The sequence below is a fragment of the Paroedura picta genome, chromosome 6 (genome assembly GCF_049243985.1).
Source record: "Paroedura picta isolate Pp20150507F chromosome 6, Ppicta_v3.0, whole genome shotgun sequence".
Classification (NCBI taxonomy): Eukaryota; Metazoa; Chordata; class Lepidosauria; order Squamata; family Gekkonidae; genus Paroedura; species Paroedura picta.
Window position 1 is genome coordinate 67,594,240 of NC_135374.1, and position 27,493 is coordinate 67,621,732.

At 42.5% G+C, this 27,493-nt stretch overlaps 1 protein-coding gene across 1 annotated transcript in view; it reads right to left on the reverse strand.

Annotated features, from left to right (window-relative positions):
- Nucleotides 1-452: 452 nt before the first annotated feature.
- The window catches only part of CYBB (cytochrome b-245 beta chain), a 28,224-nt gene continuing 1,183 nt past the window's right edge, over nucleotides 453-27,493 (reverse strand). The window contains exons 3-13 of the mRNA XM_077342930.1: nucleotides 25,015-25,125; nucleotides 15,615-15,699; nucleotides 14,889-15,034; nucleotides 13,252-13,442; nucleotides 10,784-10,913; nucleotides 9,404-9,496; nucleotides 7,058-7,311; nucleotides 5,632-5,794; nucleotides 5,015-5,161; nucleotides 3,500-3,624; nucleotides 453-2,660 (exon numbers count right to left, since the gene is read on the reverse strand). Of these exons, the coding sequence (XP_077199045.1) occupies nucleotides 2,534-2,660; nucleotides 3,500-3,624; nucleotides 5,015-5,161; nucleotides 5,632-5,794; nucleotides 7,058-7,311; nucleotides 9,404-9,496; nucleotides 10,784-10,913; nucleotides 13,252-13,442; nucleotides 14,889-15,034; nucleotides 15,615-15,699; nucleotides 25,015-25,125 (1,572 nt within the window). The 3' untranslated portion in view covers nucleotides 453-2,533. The remainder of the gene's footprint in view (nucleotides 2,661-3,499; nucleotides 3,625-5,014; nucleotides 5,162-5,631; nucleotides 5,795-7,057; nucleotides 7,312-9,403; nucleotides 9,497-10,783; nucleotides 10,914-13,251; nucleotides 13,443-14,888; nucleotides 15,035-15,614; nucleotides 15,700-25,014; nucleotides 25,126-27,493) is intronic.

Here is a 27,493-nt window from a genome sequence, read left to right on the forward strand (position 1 = left end):
CCACATTTCCACGGTGAAAACAGATGCAAAGAATTCATTTGATCTATCTAACATCTCTCCATTTTCTGTGAGAAATCTTTTTATTCCTTAGTTATCCAAAGGCCCTCCAACTCCCTAGCCCTTTTCCTGACAATATATTTGAAGAAATGCTTATTGTTTGTTTTAATGTTTTTGGCCACCAGCTCCTCAAATTCTCCTTTTGCTTGCGTTACTGTCAATGTATGTTTGTTTTGCTGAAGATTATGCTCTTTTCTGTTCATCTTGATTGGGGGGAATCTTCCATTTTTTAAAAGAAGCCTTTTTGCTTTTTATGACTTCCTTGAGGTGAGTTCTTAATCACGTTGGCATCCTTTTAGACTCCTTTGTACCTTTCTGATTTGAAGTATGCATTCTATCTGAGCCTTGATAGCCATAGTTTTAAACAATTTCCAGGCACACTGGAATTGTCAATATTAACTTCCCTTTGGCTACTTCTCTCATTTTAGCAGTTTCTTCTTTTGGACTTTGTTTTGGACTTCGGAGGGAAATTTCTGTTGTCCTGAATGCTAAACTATGTGTAGAAATGTAGGTAGCTCAATTGTGTTCAGTTGTACTGCTCCTGTGAATGTAATTTGTGACACGCCTTACACTGGATGACATACATTTATTAAACATCTTCATCCTCCCTGTACTGCTTAATGCCGAGTTCTCTGACTTCATATGGAACAAATAGATCAAATAGTAATTTATTTTTTATGAACAAGCAAAAAGCATAAAATAAGTTTTATTAAGAAGAGCTACAACTTGGTAAGTAAGAGAGGAGAGGTAATCCTAATTGTTCTTCATCAGAAAACAAACAGGGAGGAAGTGTGCTCGAAGGGGCAGGAAGTCTGCAATTGAGCCAATCAGGACACAGGAGGAGATTATTTTTAAAATACCAGGAAGTTCCTGATCTAAATATGCTAGCTATACACCTCCCCTGATGCTCCCTGTAGGATATTCTATCTGAATATGCTGTGGAATTAGGCACACCACAGATCTTGCACATTCCAGCAAGAACCTGGTGAATATCATTTGGAATTACCCTTGAAAATAGGAACTAGAGATCTGTTCAGCAAGAGGCTTTTAGCTAATTTTTCACATGATGAATCAGAAGGCATATAAGCAAAGGAAATGACATGGCAGGACTTTTTATATCATTGTCTTAGTAGTCATTCTCAGTTATATGAATTATATGAAACTGTTGCCATTTTATAGCCTAACTCACATTTAAACATAGGAGCCACACTAACCAAACGACACATCCCTGAACAACCCACTTATTGAAATTTCTTTGCCTTCCTGTCAAAAATTGATATGCCAGCTTGGTTTAGTGGTTAGTAGTTAGGAGTGCGGACTTCTAATCTGTCGAGCCGGGTTTGATTCTGCGCTCCCCCACATGCAACCAGCTGGGTGACCTTGGGCTCGCCACGGCACTGATAAAACTGTTCTGACCGGGCAGTGATATCAGGGCTCTCTCAGCCTCACCTACCTCATAGGGTGTCTGGTGTGGGGAGAGGAATGGGAAGGCGACTGTAAGCCGCTTTGAGCCTCCTTCGGGTAGAGAAAATCACATATAAGAACTATCTCTTCTTTTTCTTCTATTGTGGATCTGACAAAAGTAGATTCTAATAGTCAGACCATTTTATTGAGAATATTATATACAACACAAGACCATAAACTCAACATCATAGCCTCACAAATTAAGTTCATCATGCATCATTCTTATGTGAACAGGATGGAAAGCACCTTCCCAGATAAGGAGTTAGGACATCTGACAGACAGACTGACTTCTCCTGTATATAAATTGTTCAGCTAGAGGAGAAAATATAACTCATAATTGGTGGCAGATCTACACATAAGTTTCTATAAACATCTAAAAATAAGTTCATTTGCAATTGTTACCTATATGGCCTTGTTTCAAATATCGATAGAGTTCTAAATTTTATTGTACTGGAGATGGGCATTTATTTTTCCAGGGTTGCAATATAAGTCTTCTTGCTGTAGCAAGAGGACAAAGGGTCCATTCACATGGGTGGCTAATTACTTTCAACCTTCTTGTACTTTTGTATAATCTGTGACAAGAAGTCCTCTCTGCAGTTCATGTAGCTGACCATCTACAAGTTTTTCCACAGAATGCTGAATATTTAGGAGTGGCTTTTTAACTTTTACTACTTTTTCCTTCCTGTATAGAAGTATTGTTCTGGTTGCTTACTAACAGGTGTAGAACATTATTTTAGTCATCTTCCACCTTTTTTTACAGTCCTGGTTATATGCTGTTTATCATCACCATTTTCAGGATCTGAGGGAATTAACAAGGCTGGGGAAAGTCAGTTTAAAGCTAGGGAATACATCATGTGCTAAGTTATATATGGTGCAAAAACTAATAGAAGCAGAACACAGAATCTTTCAATTACACTGGGGCAAAATTCTAGAGAGATGGTAATCTGCTGTATTAAGCTTTATAGTGTTGAAACACAGCCATTTTATTTTGTTGTCTCGGGGGCAGGCATCTTCAAAAATTTTCTTTGTTGAATATGAAGTGTACTCCACGGGGGTCAGCTTCTGAATTGCTGATACTCATTTTATTTAAGGTTGTAGCCAAGGCCTCAGGTCCACACAGGAAAACTCCAATCCTTGAACTGTTGGGAAAAGAAAGGCTAATGTTGCAAGTGCGAAATACTGTAATTTCAGCAGGTTACAGAAGAAGATTAACTACAGCTGTGATACTGAGAGCCTCTGATACAAGGCCGAACACTGCAACACTTTATAACCAAAACCATCCATAAGATTGTCCGACAAGTAACGTTATTGTTTTTAAAATGTAAAGCATAACCTACTGGCATCAGAAGCAACATTCTGAGGTCTAGAGTGGGACTTCAGTTTGATTTAGCAAAATAAAGCTGATCTTTCACTGATGCCACTTCAGGAATTACAGCTGAGAGCATGAACTGCTCTCATCTTGGAGGTGACCTATCACATGCTGTTGCAGTCATCAAAGTCTTAGTTATCCCATGATCCAATGGTTCAGCAATTGTGAGTATTTTATTTCTCGTTTTAAAAGTACATGGTTGGATCCAGAGTGAACTGGCAATTTTCACCATTGCTCTCTTCCCCCTGCAGATACCCTTCATTGGGCAGCATATTCTGGATATCCATGAGCTGCCCTGGGAGAGAGGAGGCAGGCAAGTTCTACTCCATCACTGGAAAATTTAGCCTGGATCCAAACTACAATCTCATACATCATTACCCAAAACTTTTATTAACTTTATCTCAAATCCTTTGCCAATGATAATGTCATCCTACAGTATTTTAACACAGCTTTTTTGGAAGTAAATCCCATTGAAATCTTGTTACCCATGTCTGGTTTTTCAAGCTTGTCTCCTTAATTAAGGAATTGCATCATTCAGAGTCAACACAGAGACTCACTCCTAAATTAAAACTAAGATAGTCTTTTGCAAGTGCCATGAAACCAATTTACCTGGGATGTTGAGTTGCAATCATTTTGAACTCATTTTCCCAATTTGGTCTCCCATACAAGGTTTTCTGTTTCAAACCAGTGATCACATCTTTCTCTTCATCGTGATGTACTGTAAAGTGAGTAGCCTAGAAAAAGAAGAAAGATTTAAGCTTCTTTGGGTACATCAAAAGTACAGCATCCACTGAGGTTGATGGCAGACTGCTGAGAGGCACTTCCGAAGAAACAGCCAGTGCACACAGCAGAATGACACTGAACTCCAGCAAATGAAGAAGCAGAGTTGGTTTTCATATCCCATTTTATACTACATGAAGGAATCTCAAAGCGACTTCCTCTCCCCACCACTCTTCCTCTCTCCACCACAGCCACCCGGTGAGATAGGTGGGGCAGAGAGAGCTCTGAGAAAAACTACTCTGTGAGAATCATTATAACAGGACTGTGACAATCCCAAGGTAACCCAGCTGGCTGCATGTGGAAGAGCAGGGAACCAAACCGAGCTCATCAGATTAGAAGCTGCTACCCTTAACCACTATATTAGCTCTATGAACTAATATGAGAAAGGAAGAAGTGAGGATGCATTGTCTAACTGAATCTCCTGACATTTCCACATGTGTGATCTGCTTCAGGATCAACCCTGTTAAGTCTCCCCCCTTCCTGTTTCCTCACATTTCATGTACCACACAGGTTTTCCTCAATGTTTCTGATGTCTATCCTGATCCAAATACATTTGCTCAGTGTTTCTTTCTTTTTTTTTGGGGGGGGGGGATTGAAATAAAGCCAAGTTGGCTGCCTTGTGGGTAGGAAGGTCTAGATTTTCCTGCTGCTATCCACACAGCAACCATTTTCTCTGTGCATGAAATGGAGACGATGGATAGAGGGAAGCTTTTTCTTCTCCTGCAATAATACTAGAACTTGGGGCACCCAATGAAAGAGTTGAGACATAGGTTCAGAACAATCACTTCTTTACTCAATGAGCAATTAAACTGTGGGATTCACTCACATAACCTCAGAAACACTGTTTAACTGTGCTAATTCCTTTGCCAGAAAAAATGAAATTATCTCTAAATCCTTGAGCATCTCTCTGACTCTTCATAAATACAAATTTTGCATACTACAATGCATTGAATGCAATTATTTCCTTCCACTAAGTAGCATTCTTCCTGTGATTGGGAAAGCCTTCTGCTGAATGAAAGCCAGTTGAAGACCATCAGAGCATCCAACACAGAAGAAGAAGAAGAAGAAGAAGAAGAAGAAGAAGAAGAAGAAGAAGAAGAAGAAGAAGAAGAAGAGTTGGTTCTTATATGCCGCTTTTCCCTATCCAAAGGAGTCTCAAAGCGGCTTACATTTGCCTTCCCTTTCCTCTCCCCACAACAGACACCCTGTGAGGTGGGTGAGGCTGAGAGAACCCTGATATTCCTGCTTTGTCAGAGCCCTGATATTCCTGCTCACCAGGTTAGACGTCCTTATTTCCATTCAGCAGTCTGAATAAAATTGAAGAGCAATATTGTAACTGTGTACCTGAGATTCATCCCAGCCTGTAAGATAGATATTGTAGCTGAGAAATGCAGCATTGTTCCTATCCTGCATTTGGGTCTCCAGTGACTGCAAGAGGTCAGCAAACCATTCAAAGGCATGTGTGTCTCTGCAGAGCCAATAGAAATAGATCTGGAAGAGATCAATTGAACAGAATAACAGCATTAGATTATCTGTTAGGCTAGGTGGTTTCATTTGCTTCCCTGAAGTTAACTGAGGAGCTGGATAATGAACAGACTGGTAATGTCCTGGTGAATCACTGTCCTGGAGGGCAACTATCAATCTGAGCAATGATTAATCTGACCATCATCTCTACCAGAAGATATTGCAGATGGAGGCACTGGATGTCTAGTTTATCGGATGCTTTTAAAGTTGTGACTGCATTGTTTCATCTTTCTTTATTTTACTTTCTTCTAAATTCTAGTGTCATAAAAGGTGGTGCATTGAGTTGTTTTTTTAAAAAAAACTTGAGCACTAAGCTATAATAATGAATTTTTCATGATCATGGAGTGACAGATTCAAGAAATCCTTGAAAACAGATATATTTCTTTAGGAGAACCCATTGCTGACTGAACTTGTGTTGGGGACATTTGAGATCATACCTTTTTGAGTCTCAGGTTGGTGGCATCATTACAATATTTGTACCATACAGACTTGAGAACGGATGCAAATGGGGTGACTCCAATGCCAGCTCCGACCAACATCACCGTTTCATAACTGAAAACATCTTCACTAGCAGTTCCAAAAGGGCCATCTACAGCTATCCTATAAGAGTTGGTAAGAGGCAATAAGGATACAGTTAACAACCATGCCCAGACAATAAACTTTGCATTATAATTTCAGTGGTCAATTCCGGTTGGTTGTCCTGGCTTTTGAATATCCTGGGTACTTACGACTGTACTGGTTATTTAAGGAGTCAGTGTGTGGTCTCCTTTGAGTATTACCAGGGCTATGGTTTGACAAGCCACAATATAAACTCAAGCCAAATAGGGGAGTAAGTTGAAATGGACTCATATTGACTTTCTAACAAGATTCTCATTTGAGAGAACAAATTTTTATGATCCAGCAAGAAGAGACAAATGGGGATGGGGCACGCGGTTGTGGCACATTGGTAGTGTATCTACTTGGCATCCAGAAGGTCCGAGGTCTCATCTCCAGCTCAAAAAATCCTTGATATTGTTAGCTGGAGAAGGGACCTAGGAATTTCTGAATACAAAGTAGATATAGTACCAAAGGTCTTCACATGAGCCCCTAGAGAGCTGCTGTTAGTTTAATAGGCTGAACACCCATGTTGCAGTTCACTTCCTTGTATCAGTTCTGGAACTCAAACTCAGTCCTAGGGCAGGTTGCCCTTGTATACCATACGTCAACTATATAAAGCCAAGTGTTCCATTTGATGGTGCTAAGTAAGGAAGATGCAAGATTTTGTTTTGTTCTCTTTCAATAACATCCTATAGATCTTTTTATTTATTTATTTTTTGCCCCTGGGGACTTTGTGGGTATGTAGCCTCTTGTGACACAGAGTGGTAAGCAGCAGACATGCTGTCTGAAGCTCTGACTGTTAGGTTGGGAATTCGGCTCAAGGTTGACTCAGCTTTCCATCCTTCTGAGGTCGGTAAAATGAGTACCCAGCTTGCTTGCTGAGGGGTAAAAGGGTAATGACTGGGGAAGGGAATGGCAAGGCCACCCTCTATTGAGTCTGCCATGAAAGCGCTGGAGAGCGTCATCCCAAGGGTCAGACATGACCCGGTGCTTGCACAGGGGATACCTTTACCTTTAACCACATATTGGGCATTGTAAAGCAACATAATTTTTTGGGAAGCAGGACAGTGTTTTGAGGGATATAACTGAATATCAACTATAATCAGGTGGTAGAATTATAAACTGTTGTATTATATACCCATTGGATAGAGAGGCAGGATATAAAGAAATAAAAAGCTTGTGTCACTCTTTGCACTATGTCAGCTTAAGCTAATACATTTTATTCTTTGTTCCAAAATGTTCATAATGATTATATTTTGGACCTACTTTGGCAGTGTCCAGGCATCCTGGAATTCTTTTTTGTCACATCCACAAGCATTAAACAAGCCTTCTGTCCAGTCCCCTACAATACGTATGTGAATGCTGAAGTAATCCTCTTCAGGGGCAGAAGTCAATGTGAAAGGATGCCACTCCAACATGGACACAGCAGGACACTTGACAAAAATGTACTGCCCGACTTCCATCCTGAAGCCCTTCTTCTTCATCTGGAGCTCAATGGTTTTGAAGGGATGAATGACAACCTATGACACAAGAAAGGAAACTTCTGGAACACTTTTAGAAACTCATTACAACAGTCCAGGCTTGCTACTGGCCAATAAGCTTAGGGTGAATGAACTTTGCAAAACCTGGCCCTCAATTAACTCCAGGATTCATTTTTGTCTTTCAAAGGTCCTCTCAGTTAAGGTTCTGACAGTTTAATCCTCGTTTGTTTCTTGCTTATTCTTATATCATACTTGTATATTCCAACAATAGGCAACTTTAGTAGCTAGAAAAGGTGAATGAAAATGCACATAGAAAATTAGTGTTCCCCTTTCATATGGTGCAATGCTGGCAACATTACCGTTGGGTGAATTGTTTTGGACGTGTACTGAGATGTTGAAAAGCACCCAAGTGGCTTTCATTGGATGGGACCATACATATACACAAACATGTGCTGTCTCTTATCTCTTCTTTAATGGAGATGCACTTCTTGCCCTGTTTTGACCTCTTTGTTACATATGTGGTCCCCTTAGCAAGGAAGTTATTGCCCCAAAAACTCTCAGTTACCAAGCAACCAGGATAAGTTCATCTCTTTTATGGAACTGTGTGTCAAGAGGAGGAAACAGAAGGCAAGGGAAGGTAAGATTTAAAGGACAAGTATCACACTTCTTTCTTGCACTATCCTTCTTAACTCTAACCCACCTTCTTGGATGTCAGAGGTTCTCAGGCAAAAAGGTCATATCAGGAGGCATCAGAGGAACTGATCCTATGTTACAGATTTTTGGACTGGGTTGCTTAGCAGTACAGACTAGAAATGCTTTAGTATGGGACTTCAGAGGTTCAAGAGTGATGTCTGTCACATTAAACTGTACGTTGCCTACAGCCCAGGGATTCAAAGTTATGATTTTGCTTACTAGTCAAGCAAACTTGTGATTGGTAAACAAACACTCAATATGTGCTAGTTTATAAGTGAGTGATATTTTTTTAACTGGAGAAGCATTTAAACAGACAAATTTTCTCACACCACTGTCTGCAATAGGACAATCTGAGGTAATGTGTTTTTTGTGATTTGTCCAAAAGTGCAGCTTGGCTCTCAGCCTTGATTGTATTGTTCTTCTGGAGGAATCCAATACTTGTGTCAGGAATAAACCATTTATATAATCCAAAATGGAAGAGAAGATAATGATGTAAACTGGATTGGGTCTCCACTGGGAAGAAAAAGAGTGTATGCATCAAGTAAATAACAAAATATTTTCAGCTGATAAATTACATTGGAACACAGAGAAGGAAAAAAAACCTTGAAATTAATAGAATAAAATATTTGGGATTTTGCCAGGGGGGGGGGGAAATATTTCCTCATGTGTTGCCTGGGTGACTATGAATGAGTAAATTACATCTGCCATCACCTGTTCGACTTTCTATAGCTGCTAGTAGATGAAAAGAAGAGAAATATTATTGTTTATATACTGTACGTTTTCTGATGACCTTTCTTGCTTCCCATTGCCAGAGAAAGAACCTTTCCTAATCAACTTTCCAAGCTTTCCAGGAGCAAGAGGGAATGTAGCTTGTCTATACAATTCAGTGTGCTTGTGGAATCCAGAACCAAAGATCTCTTGGTTCTCACATTCTCCTTTGAATCAATTTACGATTGAACCCTTAAGATCCCCTTTCCCCCAAATCAGCTTTTTCGGCCTTGCCATCTCCACTGGCCCATCTGCAAGTTTTCTAAAATCATTTGGAAGCACTGAGAGGTCTGGCTAGAACTGTAAGACTTCTGAGCATGGACAGCAGTGGCCAAGCCATGAGTGGATATCCTGCAGTCGGTGCAATCCTTGCACCCTCTTACCTTTGATCAGGGCACCAAGAAGAAAGGCTGGAAGGAATGGGACAAGACCTTGAGGCCTTGTAACTGGGTGGGTCTGATTCAAAGTAAGAATAATTTTTAGACTGCCATTTGATGTTTATCAAATCAACGTGATTTAATCAGAACCATTCTGAATCTTTCCCTACCCCTAAGGATTCTGAACACTGCGTATTTGTATTCCTTTGTCAGAATATGTTCTCACAGGTGCTAACCATTAGAGAAACATTTCAAGGGAGGTAAAATTTGTAAAACACTTTAGTGACGCATACCTTTGTAATGACAACTTTTTGTTGTGACCGCCAAAACCGCACCAGCCTCTCACAGAGGTATAGAATCATTGGAGCCACGACCCATTTCCATGTCTGTCAAAGAAAGAAAAACAATATACAAGCAAGGAAAGGGAAGAGTATGCAGTCATAAAATTCTCTAAAATAATTCCCTTAAGGTGATATGTGTGAAAGAGCATGTTTATACATAAAACATGCACAAAATAATTAGACCCAAGAAACTTGTGTCCTTCTCAAAACAATATAGAGCACATTATACCACATCCTGTGTTCAAAATACAACTTCTTTTGTTGGTATTTTTAGAAATCTGTGTAGGAAATTACTTAGTCCATGGGTTAGATTCTGAAACCTGTTCCTAGTAAAGAAGAACCTTGTCCTTGATCTAACACAGACCTATAATTTAGTTCTTTTTCTTTTACCATTCATCCAATAAATCTTATCTGGCAGGCAAGGGGGCACCTTTGGTAAAGAAGACGAGACTCCACTTTTCATTGGCATTTAAAATGGCCACAGCTTTATTCAACACCCAAAACAGAGGGTTGGAGGCAACAAGGGAATGAAGCTGACCTATGCAGTCCGCTGACTGCGGTCCCCAATGCCAAACCATAAGGAGCCCATCAAATTTCCCCGCTGAGAATACAGGTCTCACCATGTGCATTGGCCTATTCCAGGGAGATGATCTGTGGTGGAGGGCCAAAGGGCGCAAACCTCTTTGGTTACCTCCCAGATTATCCGGTCATGAACGAGCTACCCAAGCCTACACTGCAGGGTCTGCTTGCGGCTCGTTACCACCACCTCATTAATGAGGCCCCATTCCCCGCGGGGAGGCCGATCGCACACCGGCTCTCCTCCAACAGCTTCACTCTCTTGTGCCAATATATGCTGTGACAAAACATAAACAAACATTTAAAACAAAACATATAATAAAAGGGGAGGGCGGGTGGGTCGCTTGCCCCGGCGGCTGGCAAAGAGGCGGGAAGGAGACAAGCGTCGTCCTAAACGAACGCTTCAGCCCTGCCTCCTGCCACGTGCGCCGCCAATGCAGCGCGCCTCCGGAGGCTCGCGCCGTGGCCGCCGGAGCCGTCGCTCCTTTCCCGGCCCCCCACCCGCCAAAGAGCCACACGGGTGAGTCCGTGCCGCCCATAGTTAGTGGAAAGAACACACATTAGTCGTGATCTGGTTGAACTGTAACTGAACAATCATCATTCTAAACCCATGGATTTCAATAGACATAGGAGGACATAACTTTTCTTAGGGTTGCATTGCAAAGCTTTGTTTTAAGTATAGTCCTTTGTTTTAGATGCAAAAATCAAGATATTCAGTAATTGTATTTAATGGTTGTATTTCTAAAAATATCATACCATAGGAGGATTTCCAGAAAACTGTGGTATAGGACACCCAGGCGTTTTCCCCCACTGAGTGAACTGCTTAACACACTGTCTTGGTTTATGCTCTTCCAAACTAGTGTTTGTCTGACCACGTACAATTTGCCTAGGAGTAAAAGGTAGTCAACGAAATTAACCATTCATAATAACCACAAAGTGATAGCCATTAAAGAGATCTCATAATGCTGGTGATGTCATCTGTTGTTGCACATATGGAATGCATGCTTTCACTCATGTATTGTATATTTTCAAGAAATCTGATACCAAACTTCCACACTGACCATATTTGCCATTACTGAACAGACTAAGTGAGAAGCTTTGCACAGATACTGTCAGATACAGCTATGTTTTTTGCTCAATCTTGGACAATTCTGCTCTCATTTTGCTCATGCTAGTCCCATTCCTATGATCTCTAAGACGGTTTCCATACTAGCAATATCATTTGGATTTGCCTTTTTAAAGGGCTGACTTTTTTTTGTCCGTTTCCACACTAAAATCCAACTTTCCAAGCACAGACCAAAATCGCCCTCTCACTTATCATGCGGTTAACGAATTCCTGGTTACAACAATTTCATTTTTCAAGGCAGAATCTAATTTGGGGCTGTCCAATGGATAAATGCTTTCATTCAGGCTTTTCCCCATCCATCATTTTGAGGCATTTGTGCATACCACTTCCTCATCACCATCCACCCTCCCTCCAACCATCTTGAAACATATGACTTTTTAAAAAAGGGGGTTATTGCATTACAACAGTGTCTCTAAGTATTAAAAATAGTGGCAGTCCTGTTCATTACACTGCAACAGCATTGTAATGATATAACATATTTTAAAAAATCACATCAAGTGTACTTGGGGGAAGGGGGAGGTGATTGAGGCTACAGAATTGTGGAATTAGGTGCAAGCAGGTACCATTTTGCAAAAAAAGAGAGACCTTTTTGGAAAAGGAAGGGAGAAAAGCATGGTGGGAGGCTGCCTCCTCCTGACTCAGATGTGGAAAACATATGGGAAACAAGGGGAGGAAAGCCCAAATGCAGAAAGTCTGGTATCAACTTGCAGCATCCAAAGGAAATCCAAAGTGAGGCTAAAATAAAGTACGTCTCAAATGTGGACACAGTCTAACATGGCCATGTGGGTCATCAAAGGCACCTCCTTTTTCTCCTTCTAACCTGTAGTAAATTTGACTAGATCCAATCCATATTTATGAGCCTCTTGTGGCGCAGAGTGGTAAGGCAGCCGTCTGACAGCTTTGCCCATAAGGCTGGGAGTTCAATCCCAGCAGCCGGCTCAAGGTTGACTCAGCCTTCCATCCTTCCGAGGTCGGTAAAATGAGTACCCAGCTTGCTGGGGGGTAAATGGTAATGACTGGGGAAGGCACTGGCAAACCACCCCGTATTGAGTCTGCCAAGAAAACGCTAGAGGGCGTCACCCCAAGGGTCAGACATGACTCAGTGCTTGCACAGGGGATACCTTTAATCCATATTCTTTACTGCTTTGATAAATATGCCTATTTTGTCTTTACCAATAAATATCTCAAAGACTGAGCATTGCCAATAAACCTGATGTTGTCATGTTTGCCTCACTGCTGTACCGCTTCCAAATGGAAAAGTATGTCATACATCTATTTGTAAGAAAGAGCAGACATGTGTTCACTTTACAAATGAAACTGCAGACTAGTACCTGGATCAGTGTTGGGTTTATATCCCCCATTCTGCTGTACATGCTTTGCATGTAGCATGAGAATTACTCAGCACATGTATGAAGAAAAATCAAGTGTACACTATGTACACAGTTACTACATGTAGTCATTGTAATGGTGAAGAGGGCTATGGTTAACAAAAAGAAATGGGATGGTGGTGGATATATTAATTTTAGGGGAAATGATAGAAGCTTCATCCAAAAGATGTTACAGTTTTAAGATGACAATCCAGAGTGTTTTCTGCAAGTAAGATTAGTTATTGCTCACTATAAACGATTCTAGGAATCCATGGTCTTCAGTTTGCAGGACTTGAGTAAAGCTGTTAATGACAGGGTGTTTTGGAGGTCATCAACTCATAGGGTTACCATAAGCCAGAAGCAACTTGACAGCACATATTCAACACACAAACTATTTTAGGAGGCAGTGGAGTACAGTGAGACAAAAGTATTCTTTGACCAAGCATGCTTTGATACAACCTACCATCTTTTGTTCTGGGCAAAGAGTAACAGGATTAATTTGAACATCTTGAATTCTCATTTGAAGAGTGTAAGTTACTGTATGCTCTGTATGAGCAACAGCTTCTAATACAATAGTCTTGTTTTTATTTAGCACAGGGGCTATGGAAAAGTTCAGTAAATCTCAAAAGATAACTCATTGTTTTTTCACTTTTAGTTGGTCCTAATGAAGAGATTACTACATAGTTCCCCATTAAGGAACCTGGAGTCACAGTAACTCAATGAATACTTACCCAACACCATGTATGACAAGACCAGCAAAAAATATAACAAAAAGATGATGGGTGAACCAAAACACTTCAAAGTATGACCTTCGAATGGTTTTAGTAGATGATGTGATAATTAATATTAGACACAGAGTAATGATAACACCGCTGAGGCCTGCCAAGGTTGTGAATGCTACATAGAGGCCACCTTCAGGGTTCTGTGAAAGGAAAAGAGCGCAGGGATATTAAAGGGGATATTAAAGAAGCCACAATTAAATACAATAATAGTGTCCCATTTAAAAAGTGCATTATGGCAGGACAACAATGACTGCAGAAGGAAAGAAGTTGACCAAAGGAATCTTCTTAGAAGTCAGCCCTTCTAGGATCATTGTGGAGCCAGCAGAGGCTATATGGCATCCAAAGTTAATTTCCATGAGTGTTACTAGAATTCTTATTAAAAAGTGTAATGTGACATTAAGGTCCATCAATATGTCATTGTCTTCAGCTGGTGACTCAAGGCCAATGCCATTAACATAAGGGCATCATATATATGAACAATGACTCACATAGTTCCAAGTACCACATGAAAATGTCAAACTCAGTGGCTTGGTGAAATGAAATGTCAACTCCATATAACCCCACTCAACTGTTTTCAGCAGCTATAATGCCACTAATGTAGTGTTCAATAGAACCAATTGACAGTGCAGGAGACATTCTTATGCAATTACATCCTGTCATACTGCTTGGACTAATGTCAACATCTAGTCATATTATGCAAGCTTAAATTGTTTTTGGGAGCATCCACATAACACACATTCCTAGCATGACTTGTAGACCTCCTGAGGTTTTCTCCAATGAGATTCTTCTTTGATTTAATTCAAGGGAAGGAACTGAGGAACAGTTGTGGGCAGAGCATCTGTGTGGATGCTCTTCCTATAGACAATTTGAGGATCTGATGTAGCAAAACTCTTAGCTCTGCATCTCCTCTCCTTTTTTAGCCCTTTAATGAGTGCCCCCTTCCCCCGTTCACAGCTCAGCCATGGTACAGTTGTGCCCTGCAGTTTTTCTGGAATGTGGGAAAGGTCATGGAGACCCAGCACAATTGTCACGTCAGCACAGACAAAATGGAGGGGCAGGGCAATGGTGTCTGTACTGAGTGGCATGTGAATAGGTCATGTAGATGCCATTTCTATCTACTCCCATGCCACTTGGCCCGATTATGCACTGGGTAGGTAGAGCAGGGTGGCAGCAGCAAAGCAGAGGGGCTAATCCCTGATTATGCATGATGCTGCCGCCATCCTGTCCGTGGCCTGGTGCAGTGTCCCTGCCGGGCAAGCCTTGTGCATAATGCTCCTCCTGGCTCCTCCCCTAGCCTATAGTGTCCCTGCAGGGACACCAAACGCCCCTGTCAGCTTCGCAGAACCATACTGGTGGGAGAGTGGCATGCCACTTACAGAATAATAATAATGGTTAATTCTCTGTTTACAAGGATGTTTTAAACGAGTGAATTTATGCATTAGCATTTGAATTATTTGCTAGATATCGAACACAGATAGATTTCTGTGTTTATTCCTTCAGAATGATCTAATCACCAATTCAGACTACTAACCACAGCTTGAAACAAGTATTAATTCAATATTTGTCAAGGTTACATGGTTGCTTACTGGAAGTTTCTTGCGGGCAAAATTTAGGTATGTTTCATTTTCGGTATCTTCTAAACGAGATAGCACAGACGTAATGGTTGTTTTGTTTTCATTGCGTGCATTCACAGAATTTTCTACATTAAATAAATGAGCAATTGTGTGGATTGCTGGGGGAGAAAGGAGACAATAGATTTAAATGTTTCAGAAAACATATCACATGCAAAACACTTTTTTTCAGTTTCACCTCCCACCTTCTTTTATTTATTTAAAACATTTTAGCCTGCCTTTTTGCCTAATTTAGGCCCTCAAGGCTAATAATTGCCTAATTTAGGCCCTCAAGGATCAGTAACAAAATGTCAAGCTAAGCAAAAAAGACTTCACCTTTTGATGTCAGAAAGATGATAGAGGGACAGTGAATATTAAGACGGTCCTTAAACATAAAATAGTCTCTTCTGTGTATATGGATGACTTGCAGACACAATTTAGTATTTTTAGCCTACTTTTGGCACATCATTATTCCATTATTTCATCTGCAATTTGTCATTTATTTCCATTGTCAACATTATAGCACTGTGTGAAAGTGCAAGTAAATCTGCTTCCATAGGCTGATAGTAACAGGCAAGCCCACTGTAGAAGCAGGCAGGGATCTGTATGGCCTATCCCTCTGCTCCTCACTTGTCTTTCTTCCCAGCGTTGCACTTACTGCAATCATTGGGACTTCTGCAAAATGCAAATTTCAAAACCTACTAGTATGGAGGGCAATCATCCAAGCCACCAGTTTGTGAAATGTGAGGTTCCTGTCCAACTGTCTTCTGACTCGCACTGAGCAGCACTAGAGATTCGAAAAGAGGAAACATGGACAGTTTATTTGTAGTATCAAAGATGCAATATTTAGAAAACAACACTCAATTAAAACACGAGGCTTCCCGAAGCTGCCGCAAAGGTTAATAATGATTCATATAATAGTTCATGTTATGTGGCACACAAGACCCATCTGACCCCATGCCAAAGAAATCAAATCACAACAATAAATGAGAACTTTACTCAAAATTCCAATGAGTGAACTCATTAAATTGAAAAAGCAATATATGGTAAAACAGTGTGGATATTCAAAACACACACAGTAATCACCAATTAGGCCAGTGGTCCCCAACCTTTCCGAGGCTGGGGACCGGCAGGGCATCGGGCTGCGCCCGCACGGACCAGCTGCGCCCGCGGGCCGTGCCCACGCATCGGGCCACACCCGCGCCGCGCCTGCGCAGGCCGCACCCGCGTGGGCCGCGCCCGCACCTCTGGCCGCGCCCGTGCGCCCCGCGCCCGCACATCTGGCCGCGCCCACGCGGGCCGCACCCGCACATCGGGCCGCGCCCCACGGGCTGCGCCCGCGCATTGGGCCATGCCCGCGGGTCGCGCCCGCACGGGCCGCGCATGCACGATGCGCGGCCCGGCCCTGATTCCCTCTCCCCGCCCTCCCGCAGTAAGAAGCTTCCCGGGCCGCAAGCTTGCGGCCTGGGAAGTTTTTTACTGCGGCGGGGGTGGGGAGAGGGAGCCGTGGCCTGGCGCCAGGGAGCCGCAGCCCGGCGCCGCAGGTTGGGGACCACTGAATTAGGCTGATTCTGCACAGGTGGAACAGGCCGAGAGGGCAATGATATGGGTAAAAGGTAAAGGTATCCCCTGTGCAAGCACTGAGTCATGTCTGACCCTTGGGGTGACGCCCTCTAGCGTTTTCATGGCAGACTCAATACAGGGTGGTTTGCCAGTGCCTTCCCCAGTCATTACCATTTACCCCCCAGCAAGCTGGGTACCCATTTTACCCACCTCGGAAGGATGGAAGGCTGAGTCAACCTTGAGCCGGCTGCTCGGATTGAACTCCCAGCCTCATGGGCAGAGCTTCCAGACTGCATGTCTGCTGCCTTACCACTCTGCGCCACAAGAGGCTTATGGAAATTGAAAGAAATTGAAAGAACATCCATACTACCATTAAGACGTTATAGATTTTAATAACATATATCTTCCGTATGTCTAATTCTCAACATGGCCACATTTTTTGGATGATATGGAAGCGGGGCTAAACCCCACTTCCACATGACACAGCTGCAGGGCAGGCAATGGAACCATTCCTCAGCCACTGTGTTACCCAAGGAGACACATTTCAGTGCTGGAGGAGATCCGGCTCTGAAATTTGTCCCCCATGGGGACACAGAAAACTGTGGAGCATAAAGCTCCAGAGCACTGCACTGCCAGCAGCCTGGTGCGGCTGTTACCATACAAAATGGGCCTTAAACAGGCAGTGTACTTGGGCCTTTAGTTTCAGTTCTTACAGTACTACACAACAGTGGTCCCCAACCTGTGGGCCGCGGCCCGGTGCCGAGCCGCCAAGGCCATGGCGGCGGGCCGCTGCTCCCTCTCCCCGCCCCCCCCCCCGCAGTAAAAAACTTCCCAGGCCACAAGCTTGCGACCTAGGAAGCTTCTTACTGAGGGAGGGCGGGAAGAGGGAATCAGGGCCGGGCCTCTCATCGCGCGGGCGTGGCCCGTGCGGGCGTGGCCCGATGTGCAGGCGCGGCCTGATGTGCGGGCGCGGCCCGCGGGTGCGGCTCGATGTGCGGGCGTGGCCCGCGCCGGCGTGGCGGGCACGGTCCGCGCCAGCGCGGCCCGATGCCCTGCCGGTCCCCAGCCTCAGAAAGGTTGGGGACCACTGCTACACAGGGCCATGGATCTTCTGTTTCTTTGATTTTATGTTATTATAATAGTCTGAAAAAGACTATGTTCAATGTAATTGACTTTTATAATAGTAATATATTAAAAGAATATGCATGGAACATAAACTTGAAAAAATAGAAAGGAAAGAAATTGAAAGAACATCCATACTACCATTAAGATGTTATAGATTTTAATAACATATATCTTCCGTATGTCTAATTCTCAACATGGCCACATTTTTTGGATACTACTATCTGGAAACTGAAGCAATGAACAGACAAGACAAATCTTTCCATAAAACTGGGAAAAAAACCCACAGGTTTAAATTGGGTAAATAATAGAATAATAGAAGTGCCTGTAGCTTTTAGAACAATATGCCCTCAGTGACTGTTGCTAAGCAACCGTAACCATATTGCCAGCCCTCTAGCCTTGATTTTTGTCAGTAAAAGTCAGGGGAGGAGGACTCTTTTCAGGCCTGCTTTGACTTTTAAGGGAGGATGCATTAGGGCCAGGTCTGGCAGTAAGCACCAGATGACTTGCTGTCAGGGCTGGATGCTTGCTACAGCTCAACAGCAGCTCCCTCACAATCGCCACTGTGGTGCTGAGTTTAATATTAGGAGCTTGGAGAGCCTGTTAAAATCCCCACTGACACGTAAATCAATTTAGTACTATATTGTAGACATGCTTTAAAAATCTGTCTTTAATAGGAAGAGCAGGTTCAAAATTGACACCTATAATGCCTAATAATGTGGTTGAAGCCAGCATCTTCCCCAAAATCAAGGACTGTGCTCAGTATGCAGCTCTGCTGTATTTTGCTGTACCATGGTCCCGGAGTTTCAGCATCCTTTGTTTAGGCTTTCACAGATTGAATTTGAACCAGATTGAAAAATGGGCTTCATTAACCAGCATGGGCTTCATTCATAAACATGGCGAGCCAGCATGGTGCAGTGGTTAAGAGTGATAGCCTCTAATCTGAAGAACTGGGTTTGATTCCCCACTCCTCCACATGCAGCAAGCTGGATGACCTTGGGCCAGTCACAGTTCTCTCAGAGCTTTCTCTGCCTCACTTATCTCATAGGAGAGAGAAAGGGCAGACTTTAAGACTCCTTTGGGTAATAAAAAGCACAGTACAAAAAAAGCTCATCTCTTTCTGACAAAAATTTAGACCAGACTCCCAGTCTTTAATGAATAAAGTCAGGTAACACAGAATAAGGATCCTTCATCAAGGTGCCATGTCCTCTGCTGGGGCCAGAAGGATCATTGTGTTCATTCTGTCTTTTTCTTGTGGTTCAATTGAGGTTTGCTAATGTGTGTTTTGTCATTTACCCTCTTTCTGTACTGACATCCATGGCCCATTGTCCGTGAGAAGCTGAAAAACAGTATAAATATTTATAGTGGAATTAATTCCCCCTGCCTAGCTGTTTTTTGACCATTAGTATGGAACCAGAGGTTAAGTTCTTTTACTACAGAGATATTTCAGCTATGTTTATCCTAAAGTCACTGACAGAGAGATTTCTTCTTTCAATTATTTTCTGCATCACAAGGTAATTGGGGGGGGGGGATCCCTTCAGATAAAGTGTCTATCTTGTTTGATTCTTTCTTCAAGATTGAAAATGGCAATAACCTCACCACTACCCTTTCTGAGAGGTCAAACTGAGTTGTGCACTGATGACAATACCAGATTTCCTGGCTGAATGTTACAGGGCTGTTTAAGTACATTTCTTAACGTAGGATGTTTCGACATAAATGGCAATGAAATTAAGACTTCGTTGTGCAAGCAAAGTAGGAATTAGGATGTGGTAGTATGATAGCTGCATCTCCCTGCAACCCTTTCTGTTTTGAATCTGCATTTACATTCAAGTTTGATATATACTATAACTAATTGCAGGTGCTCTAATGAGTGTTCCCCTTAAGCTCTGTGCATGAGTGGCCACTCAGCAGCAGTCTAGAGCTGTGCAGGGTCATGTACTATCCATTGCCCATTTTAAGATTATAGCAATTATATTCTGTTTAGGAACTGATGGCAGTGGGGGTGGGGGGGATAAGAACCATAAAGGAAGAACCATAAAGGAAGAACCATTGCTTATAGTAAAATCCCATGAAGAGTTATTCCAGTCTAAATCCAATGAAATCAGTGGATTAGATGGGAATTATTCTTTTTAAGATTTCAGTAGGCCTAGACTGGAGTAACTATACACAAGCTCTATAAAGAAAGATTGAGGGCCCTGGGAATGTTCAGCCTGGAGAAGAAGAGATTGACAGGGGACATGATTGCTGTCTTTTATGTATTTGAAAGGTTGTCACTTAGAGGACAGGGAGCGGTTCCAGTTGGCAACTGAAGATAGGACCCACAGTAATGGGTTTAAACTACATGTAGAACAATACCAGTTAGATATCACAGGGAGAAATGTTCACAGTCAGAATAGTTCAGCAGTGGAATCAGCTGCCTAATGAGACAGTGAGTTCCCCCTCACTGGTGATCTTTAAGCAGTGGCTTGACAAATACTTATCATTGATGTTTTAGGCTGATCCTTTATTGAGCAGGGGGTTAAATTAGATGGTCTGTTTGGACCATCCAACTTTGTAATTCTTGGATTGCACCACAACACTTGACATAGTAACTATAGGCTACCCTTTGTCTGTAAAATGAATCCTCAGAAGTACAAAAATGCTTGAGAGTCAAAGGCACATGTAATTCTGGGTTGCCTAGACAATCAACTGAATCACAGAGGCTTTTAAGAATGAGAGTGTTGGGTCTGGTTAGGATGTCTCTGTAGATCAGGTTCCTCATTGTGGTATCTGTGGATGCCATGGTAACCACTAGCAATTCGGGCCTCCACCATATTTTTTGGAAAGGCAGGGCTTCCTTCCAGCTAATCTCACTCAAATGAAATGGTTTTCCACAGGTGCAATAAAACCATTCATGATCTGGAACCCACAGATTTGAAAGCCTTCCATATGTCCCTGAGTGCCAACTGTGGTCTTCAGGCAGCCATCTATAGCCTACACCACCACTTAAGGTAGCCTGTCTGACATTGATCAGGACCTGAGCTTCATCCATTGTTCTATGCAATGGTTTCCCTGAAGAGGTGATATTCAGGAGATGCTACAAGAATTGTTTGTGTGCCAGGACTTTTGAAGGGGAGGGGGTGACAGGCATCTTTTAAATGGGGAAGGGAGAGATTTGGGGTTTATTATTTTATTCTGGTTTCAATGACAATATTTTTTCATTATTATTGTAAGCCACCTTGAACCACAAAGAACGGACATTTCAGTAAATATCACCTGCAGCTACTGGGGAATCAGAAGGAAGAGTAAGTACTTGGGCTTCCTACATCAGTGTGTGGTCCGTTTATTCTTTTAACATTTAGGACCCCTGAGTAGACAATACTCTTGTAGTTCAGTTGGTATTCACAAATAGAAATGGTGTAATTTACCAATGGGATAGTCACTGACCTGGAGCCAGACATACTGGAATGTGAAGTCAAATGGGCCTTAGGAAGTCTGAGCAACAATAAAGCTAGTGGTGGTGACAGCATTCTAGTTGAACTATTCAAAATCTTAAAAGACGATGCAGTAAAACTCAGCAATGGCCACAGGATTGGAAAAGGTCAGTTTACATTCCAGTCCCAAAGAAGGGCAATGCCAAAGAATGTTCAAACTACCACGTCATCACACTCATCTCTCATGCTAGCAAAGTTATGCTCAAAATCCTACAAGCTAGGCTCCTGCAATATGTGGACTGAGAACTTCCAGAAGTTCAGGCAGGATTTCGAACAGGTAGAGGAACTAGAGATCATATTGCCAACATATGCTGGATCATGGAGAAAGCTAGGGAGTACCAGATGAACGTCTACTTCTGCTTCATTGACTATGCTAAAGCCTTTGATTGTGTAGAGCACAACAAATTGTGGCAAGTTCTTAAAGAAATGGGAATACCAGAGCATCTTATTTGTCTCTTGAGAAACTTACATGCAGGTCCAGAAGCAACAGTGAGAACTGGACATGGAATCACTGATTAGTTCAAAATTGAAAAGGAGTTTGGCAAGACTGTATACTGTCGCCTTGCCTATTTAACTTTTATGCGGTGCACATCATGAGAAAGGCGGGGTTAGATGAGTCACAAATTGGGATCAAGATTGCAGGGAGAAATATCAACAACCTCAGATATGCAGAAGATACCACTCTAATGGCAGAAAGTGAAGAGGAACTAAAGAGCCTGTTGATGCGGGTGAAGGAGAGTGCAAAACATGGTTTGAAACACAACATCAAGAAAACGAAGATCATGGCATCCGGCCCTCTCAGTTCCTGGCAAATAGATGGGGAAGAAATGGAGATAGTGACAGATTTTATTTTCCTGGGCTCCAAGATCACTGTAGATGGGGACTGCAGTAAAGAAATTAAAAGACGCTTGCTCCTGGGGAGGAAAGCTATGGCAAATCTAGACAGCATCCTAAAAAGCAGAGACATCACCCTGCCAACAAAAGTGCATTTAGTCAAGGCTATGGTATTCTCAGTTGCAATGTATGGCTGCGAAAGTTGGACCATAAGGAAGGCTGAGCGTCAAAGAATTGAGGCTTTTGAACTCTGGTGCTGGAGAAGACTCTTGCGAGTCCCTTGGACTGCAAGGCGAACAAACCGGTCAGTCCTAGAGGAGATCAGCCCTGCCTGCTCCTTAGAAGGCCAGATCCTGAAGATGAAACTCAAATACTTTGGCTACCTCATGAGAAGGAAGGACTCCCTGGAGAAGAGCCTAATGCTGGGAGCGATTGAGGGCAAAAGAAGAAAGGGACGACAGAGAATGAGGTGGCTGGATGGAGTCACTGAAGCAGTAGGTGCAAACTTAAATGGACTCCGGGGAATGGTAGAGGACAGGAAGGCCTGGAGGATCATTGTCCATGGGGTCGTGATGGGTCGGACATGACTTTGCACCTAACAACAACAACAACAACAATTTACCCTCTTCCTGCAATTGACAAATGAGCCCTAGTAGATACTGAAACAGAATATATGTCTGAAGTGGAAGTCATTCTCCTGTTTAGCCGCTCTTCCAGTATTTAAAACTAAATGTTGAAATAAATTATTTCAATCTGTATGAGGAGATAGCGCCCAACAAGGCAAATCCAACCTAGTGTTCCAAAACACATTATTCAGGTATGTAGAGGACAAATTCTTGCTACCTACCTTTAACTTATTGGAAGGTATTTATACAATTTAGGTGAAAACTCTGATTTGCAGCTTTGATGGTACAAGTATAGAGTAATTACAAGCTCTTGAAATTAGTTTATTCAGCTTGCTTAGGCAAAAATTGAGAATGTTCATACAAATGAAGATTTAAATTAAAAAAAAAATCTCGCAAAGCCAAATGCTGCAAATAAAATAATTAAAGGTTGACTGCAACATATTACATGCCTGAATCTCTAAAGCAGGGGTCGTCAAACTGCGGCCCTCCAGATGTCCATGGACTACAATTCCCATGAGCCCCTGCCAGCGAATGCTGCCAGCGAATGCTGCCAGCGAATGCTGCCAGCGAATGCTGGCAGGGGCTCATGGGAATTGTAGTCCATGGACATCTGGAGGGCCGCAGTTTGACTACCCCTGCTCTAAAGTGATCAGACACTGTTCTCACCTCAAGGGATCTGAAGGTGATTTCTCACCCAACATAGAATTTAAAAAATAATATCATGAATGGAGAGTAAGACTGAAGCGACCACTTATAGCACAAATCCCTCTGGTGCTATCGAATCCCTCTTGCTATGGAGGAGGACTAATCTGGCAGCTTTGACTCTTAAACGCTCATAACTTGAAAAACCTTGTCGATCCCTAAGATGCTACCAGACTTGAATACAGCATTACTGATTCTGAATCTTTATGTTGCAAATCAGTCTCATCACAGGATCATTTCACACCTGTATACATACAATGAACCTATGCCTTATACAGATACCCAATGAACCCTGATTGGCTGCAACTCTCTTTATATATTGAGGGGCAAACTCCAGTTTTCCTCTGTGCAATGTGGTAAATGGCCTATACATTTATGTAAAGATGGTAATGTTATTTCAATGTGGTGTTGCAGGTAGAGTGTCAGGCTATGATATTGGAGATTCTGCACTTCCTGCCTTTTCCGTTGTGGATCCTGCTGAATTCAGATCGATTTGAACTTGAGTTCTCTATCCCCCCCTCCAATTGAAACAGAAAGCATTCTGCACTCGATTGGGGAAGCTCAGAACAGGGAGAGAAGAGCCAAGTGCAGCAGGAGCCACTTTCTTTTCTTGAATGAGGCGGGTGAGAGGATTGGAGACAGCAGAGGAGGGGGGGGGAACCAAGAGGCAAATATCTGCTGAGAGAAGTTAGGGCTACTGGAATGCAGTCACTTTAAGGGAAGCCTTGCAACCGGGTACTGAGAGCCAGTTTGGTGTAGTGGTTAGGAGTGCGGACTTCTAATCTGGCATGCCAGGTTCAATTCTGCGCTCCCCCACATGCAGCCAGCTGGGTGACCTTGGGCTCGCCACGGCACTGATAAAACTGTTCTGACCGAGTAGTGATATCAGGGCTCTCTCAGCCTCACCCACCTCACAGGGTGTCTGTTGCGGGGGGAGGAAAGGGAAGGCGACTGTAAGCCGCTTTGAGCCTCCTTCAGGTAGGGAAAAGTAGCATATAAGAACCAACTCTTCTTCTTCTTCTTCTTCTTCTTCTACTAGGAAGTCCTTGAACTGATGCCCTGACCAATCAGGGAAGATTGCTTTGTTACAGGATTGGAGGCAACAAGTTAATTCACAAAAAGCAGAGAGTTGCACATTTACTGATGCCAATTTTTCAAAAAATGAGACTTTTATCCACTTCTGGATATTACAGGGGGGAGGTAGGGTCACTGCGTATCAATCATGGATGTTGCAGAGGAGAAATTTAAAGTGCCCAAAATCAAAATGCAAATCAAATTCAGTGTAGATGGGAGGGATTCATTCAAATTGGGGACTGGTTACACCCAGAGTTCACAACTCAACTCTGCCATGGAAGCTTGCTGGGTGACCTTCAGCCAGTTACACACACTCAACCTACACTATCTCAAGGGGATAGTTTCAGAAGTATTGGTCTACAGCAAAAGATTTGATGAAGGCAGCTTTTACTCACAAAGCTTATACCCTGAACATCTTGTTGATTCGAAGGTACTAATAGACCCAATTTTTTCTCTGAATCACAGATTATTGTGAGGATAAAATGGATAAGAGGGGAAAGATGGAAGCTGTTTTGGGTTCTCTCCCAACATAGTGGGGTAATAATGAAGTAAAATTAATTAACTAATTGCAATGGGACCATGCATCAAACTAGTACAGTGTAGCTGGAATGTGGCTGCATAACTGCTTAAAGGAACTCTAGCTGAGCATTGACTGTACAGAATTATTGTCATCTCACACACATAACAGGAAGTGTTTCTTTATCTTACTGCGCTGGATCCTCTGAGGAAGGAAAGCAGATTCCGACAGACAGGAAGCAGAATCAGCATACAGTTGAAATTCAGACATGCTGCAGGTGCCCGAGCCAATGCCAGGAAAGGCTAAAATACAAGACAAGAGGATTACAGGTAATCAAACTGTGTATCTATAGAATGACTCAGAACAAACATAGAAGATTAATGGTCCTGGATTGGAATATTATAGGTGTGTGATAGTGGATGAAGGGCAGGGCTCTGTCAAGGTGCTAATGGGCCAGATAAAGTATTTAAAAAGTCCCCCTCTATTTACAATGTATGTGTCAATGTGTATGAAGGAGGGATAGGCTCAACTGACAGCAGAACATCCTGGCCCTGCCCCCTACATACATAGCATTCCCAGTCACAAGAACGGCACCTACAAAAGTAGAACTTGTACACACATACATGTATGGTTCTGCACAAGACTGCATGCTCAGTCCTTTCCCATCTGTACACAATGTCTATGAATATCTCCCTATTTCTTGTGCATAACCCATGACAGAAGAAAACAGAGCCGATTTATCGATTAGGCACAGTAGACAGGCATTGTGCCTAGGGGTGAAAAATGTTTTGATTTCTTTTATTAAACAATAAGACAAAATACAATAAAAGTACATAAAATACTATAAAATCAATTACATACAAAATTTTATTGGTGCCATTTACCCTGCCTAGTAAATCACCAACTTTTCAGTGATTTGATGGCTTTTGGTAGGCATCAGGGAAAGTCTCTTTCCACGATGGCACCCAGAGTTTGAAAAGTTTTCTCCCACCAGGCTGTATCTAGACCTGGAGACTCCCCCAGGCCCAAAGAGACCATGCACTATGGGGGAACAGGCTCTTCTTTTTACTCTTATGCTTGACATCACAATATGTCTCTTGTTTTTCACCACTTTGTACAGTGGGAGGGTGGAGGAATCTGGCCAATTCTTTTTCTCTCTCCCTCCCGTCCTCTTTTTACCAAGTAGGCAGTGGAAGGCTGCCACAATTCAGGGGATGTCCCCATGGAATCTTGAACTCTCCAAGATTTTGGGCAAGTAGGAGACCATTTCCACATGAAGAATTTGCTCCTGCCTGGCCTCTTGTTGTTCATGGGTTTTAATACTGCTTCCTCATGACATTGGCAGCAACCCATAGCTCTCCAGTGAGTGGTGTGAGTTTTCATCCTCTTTGCCATACAATGAGGGAAAGCGGTAGAATGCACTGCCCCCTTTCTTATCATGGTGCACAATAAGGTGCAAACAGGGGAAAGCCTGTCTGAAAGAAGAAACGTGCGACAGTCTCTGCAGTGTTTTGCTTGCCCTTGCACCTGCCCTTCCCTCTCTATTTCCAGATTTATTTTTTTTAATGGGGTGGTCTGCATTGCTACAGGACTGCAAGGCAATGTGCCCTCATTTCATATAATATGTCCTACTCAATATGCACATTAATATTGTGAATGGGCAGCAACCCACATTCCTGTTTGTGTTTTCTGGTAATAGGGTATGCTGGCAACGATCACATTTTGGTCTCAGAGTGCATTCAAGGCATTCCTCCCCTCCCTGCTTTAGCTTCTTATGCTCCACTTTCCTCTTTAGCCTCTTGCTAGGAGGGAGATGTGAGACATGCTCTGCATCAAGGTCCCATGATTGGTCTTGTCAACCTTGAGTCACAACCATGAATATTAATTAGAAGCTGTTAAAACAGTTGATGCAAGAGCTACTTCTGACAAGAAGTGAGAAAAGAAAAAGGGAAATGGAATCAATGAAGGGACTTCTAGGATTGCTTAAAAGTGAGCAGAGGAAGTTATTCTGGGATGTTCTATTTTCTAACAGTCCAGCTGGAGAAACCAACTAACAACATTTAGCAGAATCACTTCTTGTGAGCAGGGGCTGCTCTCTTATGTCAGATTATGTCTATTGAGCTCAGACAATATTTATTGAAGTCGCACACATGCATTGAGCTTATAGATATGTTCTCATTTTCTTGTCAATTATGGTTTGATTAGTGGGGACTGGTGACTGTCCTTATTATCAAGAGCTGAAACATGAGTATCCTGCTTCTGGATCCAGAGAAGGCAGCAGATATTTGCACATATTCATTTTTGTAGTCTTGCCCTCTTTAGCTATTATATTTCAATATAACACTTATTACTGCATGAATATGACCCAGAAAAAAATAGACTTATCAATGGTCTAAACCAGCCTTTCTCAACTTTTTGACCATTGAGGGTACCCCTGAAACATTCTTGAGGCTTCTAGAAACATCAGACGTGGCGTGGTGATGCAGAATATGGTTGAGAAGCACAGCTTCATGGGGCCTATCTTCTTCCCACCCCTCCAGGCCCAGCACTGACCATTTTGGGACATGTGGGTGGGTCAACATGACCATATATGGCTATATCACCCCACAAATGTTTAACAAATTTAAAAAATATATAACAATTTAATGAAACTCCCCACCTATTCAGGAA